The sequence below is a fragment of the Podarcis bocagei genome (genome assembly GCF_964188305.1).
Source record: "Podarcis bocagei genome assembly, chromosome: 5".
In the NCBI taxonomy this organism is placed as follows: domain Eukaryota; kingdom Metazoa; phylum Chordata; class Lepidosauria; order Squamata; family Lacertidae; genus Podarcis; species Podarcis bocagei.
The window spans coordinates 45,859,209-45,881,951 of NC_138129.1; the positions used below are offsets into that span (position 1 = coordinate 45,859,209).

The 22,743-nt window shown below is 44.3% G+C and overlaps 1 protein-coding gene across 3 annotated transcripts in view; it reads left to right on the forward strand.

Annotated features, from left to right (window-relative positions):
* TFEB (transcription factor EB) overlaps positions 1-7,819 on the forward strand; it is a 70,107-nt gene extending 62,288 nt beyond the window's left edge. For 2 of the 3 annotated variants that reach the window (XM_081195848.1, XM_081195850.1), the window contains exons 10-11: positions 320-5,978; positions 6,134-7,819. In XM_081195848.1, the coding sequence (XP_081051974.1) occupies positions 320-775 (456 nt within the window). In that variant the 3' untranslated portion in view covers positions 776-5,978; positions 6,134-7,819. The remainder of the gene's footprint in view (positions 1-319; positions 5,979-6,133) is intronic. The other variant, XM_081195849.1, reaches the window with a different exon arrangement.
* The last annotated feature ends 14,924 nt before the right edge of the window (positions 7,820-22,743 follow it).

The window sequence follows — 22,743 nt, forward strand, 5'->3', positions numbered from 1 at the left end:
TCTTGTGCTCACACCTCCTAAATCTCTTACGTGCATATAGCAACTGCCTTCCTTTTACCCATTCATTCCTGCAACCACCATTTTCCTCATCCCTACCCCCGTTCCAGTTGGTAGCCTGGTCTCATAATCTTGTGCTCAGGGAATAGATGAAAGAGCTTCTCAACCTTGGCCGCAAAGCTGATTCTTACTGTGGCCTTCACCCACGTGAAAGCATTACTGCCATTAGTAATGCCTATTAGAACTTTGGGTGGGTGGCTGGAGATCATGTTGCTTGCTCACCTGTTGGACTGTTGTCATGTTTGTGTGCCTTGTCCTAAAGGAGCTGGAGATGCAGGCCCGAGTCCATGGCCTTCCAACTGCTTCACCTTCTGGCTTGAACATGGCTGAACTCGCTCAGCAAGTTGTGAAGCAAGAAACCCCTGGAGAAGAGGACACAACAGAGATCCAGCCGCCACCACAGCCGCCACTCCATCCTGAGCAGGAGACTCAGCAGCACCAGCCTCACTTTGCTCCTCCTCAGTCCCCTTATCACCAGCTGGACTTCACTCACGGCCTGAGCTTTGACGACAACTCGAGAGGCTTCCACGACCCTCTGGACCCCAGCCAAAACGTCTCCTTCCCTTCCCTGTCCAAGAAGGAGCTGGACTTGATGCTGATGGAGGATACCATGCTGCCCATGGCGTCTGACCCCTTGTTCTCTGCCGTGTCCCCGGAGGCTTCAAAGGCTAGCAGTCGCAGAAGCAGCTTCAGCATGGAGGACACAGATATGCTGTGATGAGAAGCTTCTAAGGCAGAAAAGACTTGGAGTCAAAATATTGTTTGTTTTCTGAAGATTCGTCCCTCTGCCTTATCCCTGCAGGCTTACTCAAAGGGCATATGAGACTGAACAGAGATTCTGTTTGTGTGCGCGCATGGGGTAGGAAATGCTCCGCACAAAGCTCACCCCAGCTCTTGGAATGTTACCCCCAAGTTTCTCTTCTGCCTTGATTTGCCAAACACCCCCCCACCCCCAAGCAGCCTTGCCTCCTCTGCCGTGACCACAGGATGATCATGGTTTTCTTATGACCCCTTTATGGCCTTTCAGATCCCTGCAGGTGTATCTCAGGGCCCTGTGCCTTTAATACTACATGTCCTGCAGATCCAGTTTGAGCATTTATGCAACAATGTGATTTTAGTGTTGACGGCTGGGTGGCAGCTTGTCCTGTTTGAGAAGCAGCTTTAACCAAGGCTTGGTGCTAATCTCTTTTTCTTCTTGAGGACTAGCACATCCCTTAAGCCTCACTGTGCCCCCCGTTCCTTTTTAACCACCGCCTTATGAGAAACTGTTTTTTCTTAAAGGCGGGATATAAGTTCGCTAAATAAATAAAACTCCTGTCGTCATGCTGACTCCCATATTGGGGCTCCTTTCCTTATACAGTGGTACCTCTGGTCACGAACGCTTCTGGTTATGAGGTCCGCTAACCCAGAAGTAGCCGCTCCTGGTTGCTAACTTTGCCCCAGGATGCGAGCTGAAATAGCGTGTCGGGGCGCCATTAGTGAAAGCACGCCTCAGGTTGAAAACTGTTTCCGGTTGTGAACGGACCTCCAGAACGGATTCCGTTCGTAACCAGAGGTACCACTGTACAGGGCAGGGATATCCAGTAGACCCTGCAAGATAGTGAGGTGCTACCACTTAGCAGTGTGGTGTGATGGGTGGTGATTTTGTATCAATTCTTTGGAGAGATGGAAGGATAATGTGATTGCTCTTGCAGAGCTTTTGCTAAAGTCAGAAGCCCAAGTGGGATAATGGCAGCCTTAATTAACTTTTTGACGGCTTTCAAAATGCACACTCCATTAGATTTCGATTAGACCTTTAGTCTGAGTTGTCCAAAGCTCGGCCTGTTGATGGCTAATTTTGGCTTGTGTCCATCCTCCATTTTAATCTTTTGACTGTCATCCTGGGTAGCCACATGGAGTGCATGTGTGCACCTCAATATATTTCAAACTATTTCCATCATTCACCTAGCAAAATGGGTAAGCTGTCTTTCCATTTAAAACCACTGCTAGCTGCAGCAAAAAAATCTTGCAAAGTATCTCCAGCTGCATGTTTGCTTTCCCACCACCACCCATGTGTATGGTAGTTGAGGACTGAGGCCACAGCCCATCAATCAACTGGCAGCAGCTCAATCTGTGGCCCCTTCGTGCTGGATGCCATACATCAGTAACTTTGCTACAAATGAATACATTTTTTTAGAACCTTTCAAATTCCAACCAGGGTCCCTAAGCCCTCCTTGTCCCTGAAAGGAGCTCAAAGAATCTTCCTTTGCACCAGTTTGATTAAGCTTCTTCAGCTAAGCTAGTGCAAACTCTAGTGTGGTTCTGAGCACATTTGTTTTAAACTGATTTTAATATTGTATTTTTAAATTGCTGTAACCTGCCCTGGGACCTTATGGCAAAGGGCAAGTAAGAAATCAAATTAATCATAATAATAACAATACATACATACATTCACTTATGCCTCTTTATTTTGGAATGTGTCACTCTCCCACTACATGTGCAAATGTTTGGTGCGCCTATTTCCAGTAACAACTGCAAATCAAAATGCCATGAAAAGCTTCTATTATTTGTGGCCTGCTACTTTTAAGTGGTTAACACAAGTTGGTAGTTTGCACATGGACTTATATTTGTGGTGGGGAACACCCCAAGCATACACAACTCTCCTGACCTTGCATTTCCTATCCTGGACACCCTCTTATACAATTCAAATTAAGATGGAGACATTGCAGCAAGGAATCTTCTCCCCCCCCCCCATTGTCAAACAATGTATGAATGAGAAATTCTATCAGTTCTGAAGGTGTGTGCCTTGGTTTACTTCACAGCTTTATTTGAGTTTTTGGCAACTGCTATCTCCTAGAACTGATAAGATCACCAGCTGTTTCTTTTTGCAGCCTAAGTTCTCTGCACCTCACTCTTCCAGGCAGTCTTGGGCAGGTCTCAGAGTAACTACATTTTATGCCTACCATCAGTGCTTCAATGTCTCAGGGCATTTTGGTCAGGGCTCAATAATCCTTCCAGTCACTTAGGAATTGTGGTGCTTTGCAGGTCCAGCCCATTAGTGCCTGACATTACCTGTCCTTGACCAGTCCTTGACCCTGGTAGCTGTGGCTGAATTGTCTGCTCTACATTTCTTCAGCCCCACTGGTAACTCAGGAAGTTCAAAAGAAGCAAGGACCTCCTTTCTGACTGCTTGGCACCTTGTATGTTGCATCACATGAAAATCCTCTATTGCACTGCGAGCTGCTTCACGTGTACGTTGCACAGAGACTTGGCCTGGTGTTTTTGGCAAGAGCAATATGTTTGCTGGTGCTTGAATGTAAGTAATCACAGATGGATCAATGTTCAGTGGCCTTAGGGTAGATTGCTGCCACAGGGCTTGTAAGCATGGGTCTGAGCACTTTTGCCTTCATCCCTTTCCCTCGGAAAACCCACTCTTTAACACTAAATTGGAACAAATAGCAATCTGTGGAAGTCCTGGTTGCTGTTTGTTCTGATTCTGTGCTAAATCGTGGGTTTTCTCTGGGGGAAAGTGGCAGGGCAAAAGGAGTCATGGATGAGCCTCTAGTGTCACCAAGCCTGTGAAGTTAGGAGACTTTGGCTCCAACTGAATTTCAGTTCCTTGGTTAAGTTGCTCTGTGTGTGATAGAGATATTTTGGAGAAGCAAGTGGAAAAATCTAGTCACATGGGGACAGGGACATGTTGTGTTTGTGAGCCTGGAGAAGTGTCAAGTGATACTGTTCGGATTATTACATTTAGCTTCTTAAGTCTGGTCTAGTCTTTTTGGACTTGCAGTGTGCATGCCTTAACGGTATCTAGAATCTGCTTCTCATTTTGGATGTATGGAGAAAGGAAGCTCTGACTTCTCAGAATGCTTATTGACATATTTAGAGAGCCCATGGTTGAGTGGAAGAGCTTGTGCTCTACATGCAAAAGATCCCAAAAGGGTCAAGTAGGAGGTGATGCAAGAGACCTCTGCTTGAGAATTTGAAGAGCCTCCTGCTAGTCAGAGCAGACAAGACTTGAGCTAGATGGACCCAAGTATCTGACCTGGTTATATGACAACTTCCTCTATTAAACAACTGAGGAAAAACCCGAACGAAAGGGAACTAACTTTAGTATTTCAGGTAACAGCTTCCTTTTTCTCTGAAACATTTTTTTTTTGGTAGAGATTTCAATTCCATAACCATGAGCCATCTGCCAAAGAGCCATCAGCAGATTCCTTTCAGAAAAGCAGTGCCTTCAGTCTCCTGTGCTTCTGTAGTTTTGTAGGGTCTTTCTGCACAATCGGTCAAACAAAGTCCTAGCTGTATCATTAGCTATTTATGATGCTCTTGCAAGTCCTCCCCACTCACCTTCTTACAATGTTCCATCTGCACACTCTAGAAATGAGGGAGGTAGACGTATGTAGGATAGGGAAAGGACACAACATCCAAAGATTATTTTTTTAAAAACTCAGCTAAACAAAATAATGGTGTGTAGCCTTTCTGGGATTTGCTACTTTTTAAAAAAATGGCTAGATGACTACTCAATTGCTGGAGCTGTACAGCAAGGGATTGTACAGCCTTCAAAGAGTGAAAATAATAAACAACCCAAAAATTCACAAATTGGTATCTGCTTGGAGGGAGAGTAAATCACTAGTCAGTCATTACTTATTCAGTAGAAGCATGTGACATGCTTGCAAGCAAATTCCATGCAGCAGTCACATAATCAGCAGATGCGCTGTTGAGGGAAGGTGGTACTTCTTTCTCCAAGCTACCTGCTGAATTTTATCTGCAGCAAAATTCAGGTGGGGAGTATGTGACTCTGCCTCCAGCAGACTGGAATATTTCCAAAATGAGGAATTTGGTAAAACCACTTAGACAACTCAGCTCTAAGTTCACCCAGGGCTTGTTTTAGTGTTTTCAGTGCCACAGCAATGAGCATTTGTATCACTGAGGTATCTGTATTCTGAAAACGTTGCAATCCTTTTGTGACAAAGCACCTTCTGTAAACGCATGCAGTGTCACAGTTTTGTGCCACAGTAACCCATTTAAAACTGATCTGATTGTTTTCCAATTCACTTCTGTTGCTTCTCAGTCAGAAGAACAGAAGATTTAAGGCTATGTGAACATCTGGGCAAGAAAAAAGTGAATCAGAACTGAGCAGATTTTCATCAACAGATCATGTAGGACAGTGGTTCCCAATTACCCAAATACTATGGATCCCCTACTTTGAAATTTTTAATATCTCTGTGGTAGTTTTTGTTATGTGGATGGTGCTACAGACCCCTGCATGGGTTATGTGGACTCCCTGGGGTCTGTGGACCACCAATTGGCAACCACTGATGTAGGAGATGCACTTTCCTCTGCCCACAGCAACCACAGCCTTACGAGGTTACATTAGTATCATGGTACACATCTTGGAAGATGCTTTGTGACATAATTGCAACCAACACAATTCTGTCTTCTTCCTACAAATGCAATGCTATTTTATTTTCCTCCGTTTAAATGTATTTTTCTTCAAAGGTCTAGCAGTGGAACAAGCACATTTCCCTACCCCCACCCCACTATTTTTTTAAAAAACATCATTCCCCACAGTAAGGCAACTTCTCCTGCTTTGCCCATAAAGGGGGGATATGGATGATAATGCCTAGTGGTGCTGGACTAGGGCTTGTGCTGCTTTGGTAATTAACGTAGCAAGTACTGATTTAGTCATCCAGAAGAACATACCTAGAATTGCAGCCATGTGAGACCAAAACCAATCGGACTTGATTTTGCACCATAGTGCATTTTGCAAAGTTGGAATATTTTTATCATAAAATATATATTCGGCAGATTTCCTAAAGAGGAATTTGGTAGAACCAAGGATGGTCTGGATGACAACCCAGGGCAGCCTTCATTAACCTGGTGCTCTCCAGATGTTTTGGATCCCAGTTCCCAGCCAGCCAGCATGGCTGTGCTCAGTGGCGTAGCGTGGGTTGTCAGCACCCGGGGCAAGCCAAGTAATTTGCGCCCCCTAACACATGGATTTGCGCCCCCTAACCCTAACCCCCAGATGTTGCGCCCGGTGCGGCCGGCCCCCCCTGCACCCCCCACGCTACGCCACCGGCTGTGCTAGTTGGGGCTGCTGGGAGTTGTAGTCCAAAACACCAGGTTAGGGAAGACTTTCATGAAGAACCCCCCCCCCTTTCCATTCTTTGCTAACATATGTACAGTGGTTCCATAACTCTTGGTTTATTTCAACTGTCTGTGGAAGGATAGTGGGCATTAGACATAGGCCCTTTGAGACACAGTTTGTACACTGTTGGACTAGGAAGTATTGTGAACTCCTGCCAAAGGCCAATGGGTATGCAAGCTGTGTTATCAGCAGTAAAATGTATGGCAACTTGAATGCAAGCGTTCAGTGCATGTTGTGAGTTTGAGGGGGAATTTTGAAAATGCAGGTGATATTAGAAACCCTGGAGGCAAAAGGAGAGCATAAGGTTGGGTTGGTGCTTTACAATCAATTGTAAATGTATTAAGCATGTAATAATATGTATTAAGAAAAAGCTTCCGTTTGTACAAAGACTATATTGGAAGGATCTGCAGCAGTTATAGTGCAGATACCTGGAAAAGACTGAGTGGGGGAGGAATAGAGAAAATGACTTATTGGAAGGTTCTTTCTCAATTCATTATATTACATGTTAGAACTCTCATGTTCATGAAGTGCTTCTGCAGAGACAGAATGCGGTTATTACATGCATTATGCAGTGTGCTTGATTTACAAGATATAGGTATAGGATGTGAATGTAATATTTGTTCAAAAAGCCTGTGGTTTTCAGCCTCTTTTCTTCTCAGGATTTTAAACTATGGCATATTTGTATTTCTTCCTTATCTGGGACAGAAAAATCATGTTATCTGCAAAACTAGAGCTTAAAAACCCCCCAAACCCAGTCTAACAGCACAACCCTGAGCCCGTTTACTCAGATGTAAGTCCCCTTAAGTCCAATGGGACATACTTCCAAGTAAGTATGCATAGGCTTGCACAATCTAACAGTGCAACCCTATGGCTGTTTATTGATAAATCCCACTGTGCTCATTGAGGCTTGCTTCTAGGTATGTGTGCACAGGATTGTAGCTTTAATGTCTGATCTGTTTGTAATCTTCAACTCAACATGATCCAGTAGGCTTTGAAAAACATGTGAATTTGGAGATAAAAGTCAGAATGTTTTCTTCCCCCCCCAAAAAAAAAAATCTAGCAGTTTTTTTGATGCCTCAGCTTGCAAATAAGATCAGTCTCAAGCAACTGAAAGGGACCTGATTTTCACAAAGTATTGTACTCATAAGTTCCTTTCTTTCAAATATTACACTATTGAGATGTCTCATGCTAGGTACTTGAAATCAGTGGTCACATTTCTTTAAACTTTGGGGGCAAAGATTTTTATATGTTCTCTTTACCTTTGTTTCTACATGCTAGTATATGCCATAGCACAGCATGCTTTGTTGACTTATATGGTGAAGTTGTGTATATTGTATACACAGCAAGGATTAATTATAAACTATGAAGTATATATTATATATGGCTCCCCACTGGAACAGATAAAAGGTACTTTACCAAAATCTCTTCCAGTGTGAGAAGTGAGGGGCTGGCCTTTTTTGAGAAGTAGTCACAAATTTTTAAAAGAATGTTGTTTTTAATAAAACAAAGAAAAAGAAAAATGCACCTCGCTCTGATTCTGAAATGTTACTACTGTTTTATAAATAAATGTATAAAATAATGGACTGGAACAGAGGAAAAAAATCATTAAAATTTATTTATTTACAATTGATTGAGACATCTGATTCTTTTGGGATACAAGGGAGAACACTAAAGCACTTCAAAAGGAACAGCCATGCTATAGTGATTATAGAAGTGACACATTCAATGTACAGTAGTTTAGGGAGGGTGAAGACTTTTGAGAAAGACTGTCTTCAAAATAGCGCAGAAGAAACAACGGGAAAGACAAACTAATTACAAAAACTGGGGACGCGGGGATCTACTTTCCATCCACTTCACCAGATGTAGCTTTCAGAGAGGAAAACTTCAAGCCTTTTCAGGGCAGAGTGGGACAAAATTGCAATGTACAGCAATTTCCATGGTGGTGCTACCTTTGATGCTACAGGTAAACCATTTCCCTTGCAAATCTGGAAACTTACATGGATTTATGCTCTTTAAACAAATTGTGCTTGAGGATTAAGAGCACAAGGTGGTGCTGTTGGCATGGCTGTCCCAGAGCTTTAAAACTCCCGTCTGGCACAAATCTCTGGCTTACCTTTCATGCACAAATGAACATAACTTTGTCATACTTTCTTTATGGCCTGTGAAACTGACAAGTTATCTATGCACGCCCATGAATAGCAAGCAGTGTGGAAAGAGGGATTTAAATTTGTTTTGTGTACAGTTAGTCCAACTGGTTATGTGCTACATTTCCTATTGCTTCCCACCCCCCATTCAATTTTAATATTTGAGCCCAAATCCCATTAAATATGTGTAGTTTTAAGGGTCAGAATGGGGAAGAAACAGACAATATTTGTTAATACCTCGCTGTTTGAGATCTGGCAGTACCAGTTGGCTTCCTGACTTTCATTTCTAAAGATTGTGATGTAAGGCACTTAAATTTGATGTAAGATTGTGATGTAAGGCACCTAAATGTTCTGGACTTTAATAAAATCATGCTATCTGCAGCTTTACTGTCTAAAGGGAGACGGGGAGGGTGACATAAAACTAGTATAGTGAAGAGACTGAGCTATGATCAGGAAGTCCCAGTCTGAATCTCATCTCGGACCTCTGCTATGAAATTCTTCTGCTTGCTTCTGCCGGTGACCTTGTGGCTTTTCTCCATATCTCTGCATGGGTAGCTACTTATCCAGGCTGTCCTAAGGCTCAATTGGCTGCTTCCATTACACCATACCCCATGGGACCTGCAGAAGTAGTAGTGGATTCACTTGTCATCAGTGATGATAAAGTGCAGGTGCAGGGAACCTTTGGCCCTCCAGAAGTTGCTGAACTACAATTCTGATCACCCATTGCCATTGACCATGCTCTGCTGGGGCTAATGGGAAGCCCAACATACATCCCCAAACAGTGGAACAAAAGACTGGAGCCACCTGTTTAATGTGGTTGAAATGGCAGTTCATTCAGTGGTTATGGAACTAGTAACGCTTGGAAAAACCCTGATCATTGAGGTACAGAAGAAATCTATATATTTTCTCTCTTTCCCTGTGGGGTAAGGAAACAGCAATACTGGGCACTGGAGATCAATACATGATTTTCTCCTGCATCTGTGGGGCATGGAGGGGGTAGAGTTTGAGGTGCCACTCCTACCAAAGCCCACAATACATAAATGTTGACGTTTCTCATTCACTTACCAGAAGGTCTCTTTTTTGACATCATTCCCCTAACCTAGTACATCCTTCCAGCTCACAAGCTCATAATATTGCAGTTGGCCAACTATATTTCCTATGTGTTTTGGGTGAGGGATATTCTAGAGGGCATCATTTTCATCAGGTTTTCCTTGGGGGGGGGGAAGGTTTCAGCGTGAGTGAGAGAGATGAAACATTCTGTGTGCACTTAAGGATATACCGACAATTAAATTGCAAGTAAACAAACAACCCAAGTGTGTTTTAAGAGCATTAATTGCCCCCTTCTAATGATCAGAGCTATAGCTCCCCTGGGGAATAATCTCACTTAGCTTGAAGTGCAAGAGAAGCCTTCCACTCTCTAAATGGCATCTCTGGGTATTCCCTTTAGTATAAAAGGGTAGAAAGCTATTTAAATCAAACAGATTTCTGCTGCGACGGAATGAATATCTCTGTAACTCCCCCTATTAGTAAAGTAGGGGTCCTCTATGCTGATATGCAGGGAGCCAACATAGCAAAGCAGGGAGTGGGGTGGGGTTCCTTCAGATAGGAGGGCAGGAAAATCTTGGTTTAAAAAAGCCCTCAGCCAAACTGTTGATGCAAACTCACAAGCGCAATTCATGACTACTCTCCCACCCCCTAAGTGCAAACCTGGCAAAAGAAAATGGTCACAAGGTTCAGTAAGTGGAGCATAGAACTACATCCTCAGTGTTTCCAGCTTGAGTTTAACATATGAGGTCCCAAAGACATGTTGATTTAACGTCAGACTCTTCCACTGCAGTTCTTCTGAGGCCCCTCATAAGGTGCCTTCTGCTCACATGGCATTTGCTACTACTGCCCTTAATGTGATGTGCTCTGTCTCATCGCCAGTCTTGTCAGAACATAAGCTAATCACATCACTCCACGTGCCTCAGAGATGGCAGCTCAAGTGGCTGTTGAGTAAAGAGTTGACTGAGGACCCTTCTCAGTGCAGGGCTGATCTGGCTAAAGACTCCTTCATTATCCTCTTTGTAATTGATTTGGCTGTGCAGGGTGGGGTCTTGGCAGCAGCTACTTTAGAAGTTTTAACCACTATTGCCTGTTTTCCTAACCAATCCACACAAGTCTTGCGATTGGCACCAGAATTAAAAGGTGCCAAATTTAAGCCCCCACTTGCCAAGGAACAAGTAAGAGTGCACTTTAAGACTCCTGATTGCTCCTTTGCAGTCACAGCTTTACCTGCCCCACACCTGAGGTGGAAAGCTGGAATAATTGGAAAAAAATGTTGTATGTAAATATGCATGTATTTTAAATTTTGAAGCGAACTTTTACCAGGATTTCGGTGTTTGCAGAGGGAGCCACCTAGTGGATGCTATATGCATTGGCTTTTCATTTAGTTCTGGAATATGACAGCAAGAGTCTTGATTCTGGCACTAATGTCTTAATTGCAACAATTGTGACCTGCAAATAATAGTGATGTTGTGTAATGTCACAAAGGCTTGCTTACAGAAGACCCTCCATGTGGTTACAGTGGTACCTCAGGTTACATACGCTTCAGGTTACATACGCTTCAGATTACACACTCCGCTAACCCAGAAATAGTGCTTCAGGTTAAGAACTTTGCTTCAGGATGAGAACAGAAATCGTGCTCTGGCGGCGCGGCGGCAGCAGGAGGCCCCATTAGCTAAAGTGGTGCTTCAGGTTAAGAACAGTTTCAGGTTAAGAACGGACCTCTAGAACTTAACCTGAGGTACCACTGTACACTTTCCCTTTCAGTCTCAATTTGCGGAGGATGAGAACAGCAGACACCCCACGTTGCCCTTTATTGCCTTATGAAAGTTCATTCCTTACTGTATTGCTAGAGAAATCTTCCTGCCGCTTTGTGTAGGTTTGCAATGTGTGTGTGTGCGGAATGGTGGGGTGAAGTTGCAGTGGAGGGTAGTCTGTGGTAGAAGCAATGTGGAGAGGTTGCAATGGGGTATTGTCCCCCACAACAACTTCCCATGCTGGGATGGAGTCTAGCAACAACTGGAGGCCCACAAGTTACCTACCTCCGTTCTGCTGCAAAATTATGTAAAAAGTGGGCTCAACCGTTTATTTTAATATCTTTATAGAATGGCTGTTATTCCAAGGGGTGTAAGAGCACAGCCAGTGCTTTCCTTCTTCTTCTTATAGGGAGTACACAGTTCCTGCACCTCTTTTCTGTTGTTGTTAAAAAGTGTGGCACTTACTCTAACAACTTCACGGTGAGTACCAGCAGCTATTTTTGCTAGAAAAGTACAGCCATCATACTGTTGAACAAAACTGATCTTCTCCTTCTCTTCATCCCTCTCCTCAGCAAAGACCCACACACTCTGAAGGGTACGTGACACATGCATGGCTCCTCAGCTAGTTTCCTATCTGAATTGTTTGTGTCAGAAATGTACCTACCACCTTCCCTGAGGGTTTAATTACTGAGCCAGGCAGCTAATCAGAGGTCTGCAGCTGAAAAGGTGTCGTCATGGTTACAGGCTACCTAGGCTCACTCACAAGTCCTCTGACTCATAGCATCATGTTGGAAGGGCACAAATGGGGACGGTGAACTGAGGACATGGGAAGTTTAAAAGTAAAGTACGTAAGTCATTGCTTTGGGCCCCCATCTGCAGTAGATGTTTAAAGTAGCATTGTACCACTTCAAACGTCCATGGTTTCTGACAAAGAATCCTGGGAACTGTGGTTTGTTAAGGTTGCCGAGAGTTGTTAGGAAACATCTATTCCCAGTACACATAGGCGCCGACTCCATGGGGCTTGAGGGGGCCCGAGCCCCCTCAAAAATTCGTTTGGGGGGGCTCCGCCCCCCCAATAATCTCCGGCGCCCCTCCAGCAGAGCGCCATCGCCGCCCCTCCCCCAGCCCAAAATGCACAGGGTCGGGCTGCATGCCTCCTGCCCTCCCTCCCGAGCAAAAGCTCCACCCAATTTCCTGATTAATAGGTGCAGCACGCTCTCCCCTATTCGCTCACGAGGAGGCGGCGCCACTTTATTTGCATATTCATGAGCTTATTTATTATTCATGAGCTTTCCCGGCCCCCCCCCCCCAATATTTTTTATAAGTCCGCGTCCCTGCCAGTACAGAGCTTACAGTTCCCAGCATTCCCTGAGAAGAGGCCTTGGTTGTTAAGCCACTCTGGAATTGTGTGAAGGTGCTATGCGATATTTGAGAGCTCCTCATTCTTTATCTCTTTTACATGAGATAAATAAAGAGGGAGAAATTTCAGGACAGTGAGACGAGAAAGGCACTGGAAGGGGAAAGGTGGCTGTTTTAAACCTTGGCAAAAGTTTGAGTAAAGCAGGGGTGGCTGTGGAGAGGCAACGGGATGCTCCTTCACAGCCGCCACTGTCGTCATTGAGAATAAGCACTGGCTCCTCCTGCCCAAGCTCAGCAGCAGAGGCACTGGCAAGGGAAATAGGGACATTCTTGGCTCAAATCAGAAGCCGGGATAGCTTTTGTAATTCCGGGACTGTCCCTGGAATTCTGTTCTGTTATTGGCTAGTTGGCCTCCCATGGAATTTGGAAACAGCTGAGTTAGATTCTCTGCTCTGCAAAGGATTCCCTGACAAACTTCATATATGTGCTATACTAAATTAGTGAGGACCAGGTTAAATATCAGAAATGGAAGAACATTTTCCATCTTTCTGGTTTCATGGCAACACACTGAAGATCTGTTGGGATTTGTGGAACATATTAAAACTTCTTTATTTCCGTGTGCATTTTTGTTTTATTCAAAAGGTGGTTTGGGTTGTTTAAACACTATTGTAATGCCAGCAGTGTGCTGATCTGCATGCTCCGCCATACTCAGCACAGTTCTAAAGCTTAAAGTGATGGCATTCGTTTCTAGAAATGCCCCTTTCACACATGTGCTGAGGCGAACCCATGTCCAGGGAACTGTGTCAGTTTCCTATGAAAAGATGCAGTTACATCTCAGATTGTTCAGCTGCAACAAAGCCCCTAAAATAGACTCATCAGGATGTGGGTAAAAAATTACCAAGACTAATCTTGGAAACTTTATTAAAAAGAAAAGGAGAGTGAAAAGAGAGAGTTCAGACACTTAAGGAAAAAAACCCCCTCATCCTGATTTATCTGGGGAGTGTGAACACTAAATAGAGAACAACGCCTGAAGTGTGAATTATTTCCTATATTAACACAGAGGAAAAACTGATAGCCTTTTCATGTCAGGAGAATAGCAAGGAGAGGAGGAGGGGAAGAATGACATTGTTCAATCTCAGGGTTTGCTCACTCTTTATCAGGCGGAGATCAAAATTTATTCCCAGGATGAGGCCTGCGGCCTGGCTGAGGCCCTAGAGATTTTTAAGGGCCTAATTAAGAAAACAGGATGAAAATGGTGAAATAAGAGGCCAATTTACTTCTTGCAGAATAGGGAGATCAAATCAACTTATGAGCAATTAATGTGCACAAGGAGAGAATAAAAGAATGCTGGGAGATGGTAGAGGGCCTCATTTTAATGACATGCTCTGGTGTTGGTATAGAGGATTACTCTGAAGGTCAGATGTAGATTGAAACGACCTTGCAAATTCTTAACCCTCCTTCCAATTAATAGAACCAACTCAGAAATGCAAAAGACCAATCTAACAGCGCAGACTTCCCTTTGCGATCAGAAGGGAGAAAAAGAGAACGAAAGGGGTTTCCTTCCGTTAAACAGCTGCCACAAAAGGCAGGGCTTGGAAAGGGCTGTTGATTACAGAATACAAGCCACCCGAAGGGAGGAAATTTGTGTCAAGGCCCTAAGTGGGATATAAAAAGCCAAAAAGGGGTTGCTTGGGGTTGAAATTCTTAATAACTTCCCTGCAGAGTCTGTCACACATATACGGCACATTAAGATCCCCAACACAGTGTCCTTATCCCCCAGAGAGAGAACAGTGAAGTTAACATTTAGATCATTATTACTTACTTTTTATAGAATGTTCTGAAACTCTCTGCCACGTTACGCTAGGTAGTGGCCAAACTGAAAATAAGGTTGTTTCCCCATTTTAAAAAGAATTTAGCTTGGATGCGACGTAGATTTCCTTCCACGAGTTTCCTCCTCTTTACACTGTTGCTTTGTGAAAAGCCTTGTTCGTGCTATTAAAATAATTACCTTTGAGCCATATATGGGTTTTTTTTTTTAGGTTTTGTGAAAACTCACATGCTGAGAAGAATTAGTTATTTTGTTTAAAGCCACGACACATCCTTTGTTGAGGATGGTTTTGTGTTAGAGCTAAAACTGTGATTCCTTAAAAAAAATAAAAATAGAAAAATCTCAGAATCTCCTTTGCAAATGAGAATGTAGGGGCAGTCTCCCAGTTAATTCTCTGTGCTCAAATATTTTTGAAATATTTAATTACTATTTTACAGTATATCTATTTCTGCCAACAATCTTACTTGATTCAGTATTTGATATGCAGCAGTTTATATGTTGCCATATATGACTGTTGACAGTGCACTATACAGAAAGATCAATACATTTTTGTAAGCAATTTAGCTTGATAATACACATTTTTGTAAGCACTTTCCTTTAAGACAATGCATTTTTGTACATTATTTTCACTTAATAGAAGTGTTTTTGTGTAAACCTTCCCTTACATTTTTGTATACATTTTGGGTTTGAAAAACAACCACAAAACTCAGACAAGTGGGGATCTTTGAAGGATAGTTGTGTTTTCAGTTTCCACATTGGTTTCTGAAGCATGAATGTTAGACAAACACTTTACCTGCCATCCCTGAAATTCCTACATGCAAAGGGGTAGGGATTCTAGCCATCATGTTAAACTTATTCCAGTGGACCTTTATAACTGGAACTCAGTTCATTTTAACCATTTATTAACTATTTTTCAATCTATTGAATATTTGGAACCTATTAACTATCTCAGTAGTTCCATCATTGATTGATTATTCAATTAAATGTTGTCGTGTGTGTGGTGTCTGAGCTATTTATTAACAATAATGTTTCCCCCTGTTAAATAACACAGATAATGAAATAATTTGTTATTGCTAATAGTTTCTCTGAGATGACTCTGAGATATGTGTACATAGCTTTGAAGCGCCCATGCACTGCTCTGTATCTCCTTGAGTCAGGTGGCCAGTGATATCAACTGTGGTACTGCCAATATGATTCCCTTCAAAAGATGACCAGTGCTATCAAAGTTGGTGGTTCCAGCCATATGGTTCCCAGTACAGTAATAGGAATGGTGCATAGCCCAGACTAATAGGTGACGATGGCAGTATTCCAGCTTGTGCTTCCTCCTCTAACTAGAGTGTGAAAATCTACTGCTGCACATGCTACCCTACACTGTACCAGGGCGACTGGACCCAATCCAAAGACCCATCAAAGCAGCAAAATGGAGCAAGCAATAGATGACTGTGCATACACTGTGCTACACTCATGAAGCAAAAGCATCTTTTTCTATATAGGCTTCCATGAAATTCCCCTATATTACATATGCAAAGCCGCAACTTTTGTGTTTGCATATTACATATGCAAAGCCGCAACTTTTGTGTTTCTGTAGCATAGTAATATGCAGGCTTAGTGGGTTCACTTTGCTGTAATATACAGTTACTGATGCACATGAAAGGGTTAACCTTAGCTCAGGTTGGCAGTGCAGGTGGAACCTAGTAGGTTCCCTATACAGTGGTGCCTCGCAAGACGAAATTAATTCGTTCCGCAATTCTCTTCATCTTGCGGGTTTTTCGTCTTGCGATGCACGGTTTCCCATAGGAATGCATTGAAAATCAATTAATGCGTTCCTAGGGAAACCACCTTCAGGCCAGGTCCGGGGACAGTCTGTCCCCGGACCTCTTCTGAAGGCTGGGGGGGGGACAAGGGCTTTTCTTCCCACCCCCAGCATTTTAAAAAACCCTGGGACAGCGGAGGACTTCTCCGCTGTCCGGGCGATCTTAAAATGCTGGCGGGCGGCATTTTAAAATCGCCCCGGACAGCGGAGGACTTCTCCGCTGTCCGGGGCGATTTAAAAGCCCCTGGGAAGGCAGGCAGGGGGGAGCAAAGACTTTCGCCCCCTGCCCGCCTTCAGAAGGTGTTCCCACCACCCCGCCCGGCTTCGCAGCAGCGCTACGAAGCCCGGCAGCTGGGGCAGCTGTTCCCGCCCCCCTCCCCCCTTCGGAACATCGTTCCGAAGCGGGGCGGATGGGGCAGCTGTTCCCGCCCCACCTCCCCCCTTCGGAACATCGTTCCGAAGCGGGGCGGATGGGGCAGCTGTTCCCGCCCCACCTCCCCCCTTCGGAACATCGTTCCGAAGCGGGGCGGATGGGGCAGCTGTTCCCGCCCCACCTCCCCCCTTCGGAACATCGTTCCGAAGCGGGGCGGATGGGGCAGCTGTTCCCGCCCCACCTCCCCCCTTCGTAACATCGTTCCGAAGCGGGGCGGCTGGGGCAGCTGTTCCCGCCCCACCTCCCCCCTTCGGAACATCGTTCCGAAGCGGGGCGGATGGGGCAGCTGTTCCCGCCCCACCTCCCCCCTTCGGAACATCTTTCCGAAGCGGGGCGGATGGGGCAGCTGTTCCCGCCCCACCTCCCCCCTTCGGAACATCGTTCCGAAGCGGGGCGGATGGGGCAGCTGTTCCCGCCCCACCTCCCCCCTTCGGAACATCGTTCCGAAGCGGGGCGGATGGGGCAGCTGTTCCCGCCCCACCTCCCCCCTTCGGAACATCGTTCCGAAGCGGGGCGGATGGGGCAGCTGTTCCCGCCCCCGCTTCGGAACAGCGTTTTAAAATGCTGGGGGTCGGCAGCGAACGCTCCTGACCCCCAGCATTTTAAAATCTCCCCGGGACAGAGACTTCTCTGCTGTCCCTTGGAGATTTTAAAATGCTGGGGGTCGGCAGCGAACGCTTTGCTCCCGCCCGCCAGCATTTTAAGATCGCCCGGGGCAGGCGGGGGGGGGGGGAGGCAGGCGGGGGGGGAGCAAAGACTTTTGCCCCCCGCCGGCCTTCAGAAGAGGTCCTCTTCTGAAGGCCGGCTGTGGGCGAAAGTCTTTGCTCCCGACCGCCAGCATTTCCCTATGGGCTTTCGTCTTGCGATGCAAGCCCATAGGGAAATTCGTCTTGCGAAGCGCCTCCAAAACAGAAAACCCTTTCGTCTTGCGGGTTTTCCGTCTTGCGAGGCATTTGTCTTGCGGGGTACCACTGTAGCCTTTTGTTTCCTCATTCTCATTCTCTTTTACTTTTGCTTTGTGCTTCCTTGAACAAGTAAGAAGCCAGGAGGTCATGGCTCCCTGCAAGTGAATTGAATCTTTCTAAAAGGAGATTTTTAAGCCTGCATCTTTGCCAATCCAAAGATTACATGATCCCTTTTTAAGTTGTTTGGAACCTGTTTTCATCTTCACTTCACTGCCAGTGGATGGAGATTTGTTTGCTGTAACTTCTAGAAACTCTATGAGTAAAGTATTCACATATTTGCAAAGCTAAGTGTCTGTGATTTATTCTTGCCTAAGTATTTTTTGTGGAAACATTTGTTTAAAGGTGGTTGAGGGCAGATGTAAAATCTAACTAAGTTTTAATGTGCTTGGAGCAATTGCCATTGTGCTTAACTGGAGAGTAGGAATCTCTCTCCCAAACCTCTCTCTCCAACATACTGCATGTGTTTCCCCTCCCTCCCTCCTTCCTCTTGAAAAAACAGCCTTTGCCACATATGCTTGATGGGCTTTTCTAAGTTTTAAGGCCCTATTTCCTATTTTGTCAATGTGTCTTTCTGTAAAGATCCGGTCCTATATTTTAGCTGGTCTTTGGAACTTGAGGTGCAGTAGTTAAATGAACCATTACTCACATAGATAACTGCCAACTATAAGCGGATGATATCCTCTCCGGAGCATCTTAAGACATGTGAATCATCAAAATTATTCAGGAAGAAACTTTGGGGACCTGATGTTTGCCAAAATAGATCTCCAGTACTTCTGCAGTTTATGGCATCCACTATGGATGGGAATAAATGTCCTTCTGTTCTCACTCTTCTCAGCACTTATCTGAGCCTTGCCTTAAGACAAGGTGAACTCACAAGATGTCAAATACCACCTGCTAACCATACTGTATGCTTGTGCTCTCAAGTCTACACAGATGGATTTTAATAGTTTAGTGAATTAGATATGCAATCACAAGCAATGTTGGGTTCCTCTATCCATACCTTGCTCCGAATCTCCCATTTTACACAATATCTGGTATCTAAGTCTGTATATGGACAAAGCCAAATCTTTATAATGCTGAATGTCTTCTTGTAACATGGACTGAAAGTTCATTTGTTAATATACTTGTGGCTTCAAAATGTAGGCTTTGGGGGAGGATCCTTGCTTTGACAGATTCCATGCTTTGGTACCCTTACCTGTTCCATGTCCTCTTTCATGGAACTAACAGTTTTTGTTTTGCTTGATATGTATTCCATCACTTTAAAGAAGCAGGAGTGCCAAATTAACTGCATGCAACCATGTATAAGAGTAGCCCAAAGGCCCTTTTAAAATGGCAGAAATGCTGCCTTGAAAGGGGGCAGTTAGGAATAGACGAATGTGGGTGGCTGCCAGGAGGGCATTTAGCTCTCTTTTCTCCAATCATTTCTCAACTCCAGTTCCCCTGTCCAGCAACTTTTCTCCTTATGGTGTTCCAAATTAGAATTAGGTTCGATTGGTATTGACTTTGTATGCTACTTCTGAATGAGAAAATTGTCCTCAGTTGCTCACATGCATACCAATACAGAAATATCAGCTCAATCAAAAAAGAAAGAAAATAACACACAAAAACATCTGAAATGCCATGGAGGGGGTGAGCGACTGTGGGGTATATGGAACAGGAAGCAGCAGATAATGAACTGCTTCCTTTCCTCTTGCTCTTTCCCCACCTTCTAACACATCCTCCTAACATGTCTTTTTTGATTAAAAAAACCCCTGTTGGACTATTCTTATACGTATTTGTATTTGATGTCTAGTTTGGTCCTTGTGGCACATTTACCTGTTTACATTTGTAGAATCCCTGTGATGTAAGTTCCAAAGTGTAACAAGATAAAATATCTAATCAGCTTGGCTCAGGCAAAGTTTGTTGAGTATGGAGTGACACTTTAGCTCAGATTGTTTCCCACAGAAATTGCAAGTAGGGAAGAAATGGTTATTCTCATAAGCGAACACAGAAAACAATTCCAGTTGCCTCTCTGCCATCACAGCCCCAAACAGGATTGCTCCTTTTTGGCAGGACCACTTCCAACAGGATACGGAAATTGATAGGGACAGATGTCGAGACTGTTTCCTCTTGGGAGAATAATCCTCCTCCTTGCATCTTGCAAGGAAGGCAGGTGTTAAGGAGAAAGCTTGTATGGAACATACATGACCACAAGAGAGAGCCAGATAGTTACTGGAAATAATTCACTGAGGACTCATAGTGCCTTGATTGATTTTTAACTATGCCACTGCTATTAGAGCTGAACTGAATGGTTGTTGAGACATTTGTATCTGACAGATTTAGTGGATTTGCATTAGTGACAATCTGGACACGAAACTCCTAATTATATGAATTTCAATTGCAAAATGTGAACGGCTAATAATTTTCAAAAGCTGGTCAGAACGAAACAATTGGGAATGTTGCCTTCACTTATTTAGTGATGTGGGTCAAAGGCTACTGGAAGCCCACACCTCTGGAATGAATGCTTCCACAGGAGAATTTCTGGGTGGGTTTTGACCCTGGAGATAAAAGAAAGCAGCTTCAGTTCCAAAGAGCTGATTGATGCAACTGTTGTGGAGTTTTCCACCTTACCCGCTTTTCTTTTAGGAATACTTTAATGCTATAGTGCCGCAAGATGATTCATATTGTTTTGGGTTGTTGTTGTTGTTTTGGTTTCCTAGCCCCTGTGTTCTAAGCTCAGTCCATGGTTCATCTAATGGGGAAAGGATAGCTGAAGTACTGGCTTGCACTATTATAGAAAAATATACAGTACTGGCCAGAATATACAATATAGTACAGTGGTACCTCGGGTTACAAACACCTCAGGTTACAAACACTTCGGGTTACAGACTCCGCCAACCCGGAAGTAGTACCTCAGGTTAAGAACTTTGTCCCAGGATTAGAACAGAAATTGTGCGGTGGCAGCGGGAGGCCCCATTAGCTAAAGTGGTATCTCAGGTTAAGAATGGTTTTCAGGTTAAGAATGTACAGTACCTCCAGAATGAATTAAGTTTGTAACCAGAGGTACCACTGTACTGGGATTAAATGGATCAGGGTTCCAAGTTAGTGTGGGCCTTTGGCATGCCCCACCCCCACTGCACATAGTACAATGCATTGGATCATCCCTGAAACAAGCTGTTTTGAGGGAAAGAGAATTGGGGGATGCTGATGAAATGCACATATGTCCAGTAATTGTGTGGTAGGATAAAGAACCCTGTTTTACTCAAGGAAGGTAATGGCAGCAGGAGTGTTCTAGATACTTATGCCTCTAAGAGAGTAGGTTAGATGAAACCCCTTTATTTCCCACTGCAAATCAGCAACTGTTGCACAAGGTTCCTGCAAAGAAGGCTAGAAAAGGCTTCTGCTTCAGTGGACAGATAGATAAATTGCATGAGGAATATTTCAAAAAAGTTTCCAGTGCAACATTGATCTTGCAGTTTGGTGAGCAAATGTGGCTAAATAAAAGTTATGTGTTAATTCTAATGTTTTGGATTTGAAGCCAATCCTCATTTACTCAAAAGTGAGAAAGAAGGCTTGTAAAGTGAGTGGGATGGGGAGGTGCTGGAAAGGGTGAAAGGATTGGGGGAGGGGGATTTCATCTTATTTTAAAGAATTCTTCTTGTGCTTCATAATAATTGGTGGAGAGTTTCTTCTTTCATGTCATGGTGCAGTCGAAGAACAGATTGTGGGTGGAGGATTGCTGGGGTGGGGGTGGGGGGTGGGAGATGGAGTTTGCTCTCTGTTTCCCCTCTAGTTTTTTCAGATTCTGTCAGTGCCTTTGGCATGGAAGTGGGAGAGGGGGCGATGGCAGAGCAAAAAGGATAGGTGGTACCCCATGTTCCCCCCCCCCATTCCCTGTTCTGGTCCCTATGATTCAGCTCTATAAAATGCTCAAACATCTTGTGAAAAGTGCTTTTCCAGATTACTAGGTTGTTCCTTTTCTTTCTGGGTAAGGAAAAGTCCTTGTGCTATTTATTCCACCTCCTCCTGCCCTACCTGAAATGCCTAATTCTCTGTTAGTTTCATCTGCAAAACTGTTGTGGAAACAGCTGAAATCACACAATGGAGACTGCAGCTTGAGGTGGGGATATGCAGTAAGGCCAGATCAGCTTTTAAGACGGAAAAAAAAGGTATTTTCATGTAAATCTCATTGAGTAATAAAAGAGAGAGAAATGTGAAGAACCCATAAATATCTGATGTCTCTCCAAACCAGAGCTGTGTCCAAAGAGGAAAAGGGCTGGATTCTCTCAGGTGACAAACCTTTGGCTTTGGGGGAGCAAGGCCAAGTCTGCATTTGGCATGCTGATTTTCCATCACTGGCTTTTAAAGGCATTTGCTGATGGGGTCCTTTCAGACAGTTTAATTGCAACTGGAAAGAGAGAGATTCCAAGCAGAGACCAATGCCACAAGTCATTAAAGAGCATCAGAACAGGAGACATCAAAAGTTGTGACTCATCAGACATATCTATTGTGTGGTTGGGGAAAGACTTGGCTGGCTCAGATCTCAGATTCCAAGGAGAAGGGATGCAGTGCTGAGGAAATGCTGCAATATAATGCTTGTTTGGGATGCATGTCACTGCAGGAGCACAAAGACAACATGACTGCTATCCACAGTGCTAACATACACTTGGCAGAGGAATCCAGCCCCCCAGTCTGCTATGTTGAAGGGGGTTTGGATGAACCAGGGTACCCTCCTTAGCTCTGTTGGCCTCCACCACTGGGGGTGCTCTAAGACTGAGGAGAGCCTTGATGCACCTGCCCAATGCATGGTCAGCAACAAGCGGCCACTGGCAGTATGTATCACTATTGGCGATAGCCATCATAAAGGAGGAGGCGACAGATCTGGATCCTGAGCCAACCCTGCAGGCCCAATCCAAGGAGCTGTCAAAGTGTAGATGCATTTTTTACCAGTAGCCACTTTCTGTCTTGGTTGGTATCTGCAGCATGGCTGTGAAGGCAGTGGTGCTCCTTGCTGTTGCGATGGGCTGGATTATTTGAATCAATAGACGGTGTTCCCAGTTTATATCCTTCACCCCTTTGCCAATGGCTAATCCACAGTGTGTGGCCACTCACCCCAGCTGAATTGCATTGTATTGGTGATGAAAGGGTCATCTCAATCTCCCATTTAGTTCCTCCTCACAAAGCTTCCTAAACAGTAGGTACAAAATCCTGGCCTGGACATGGAATTC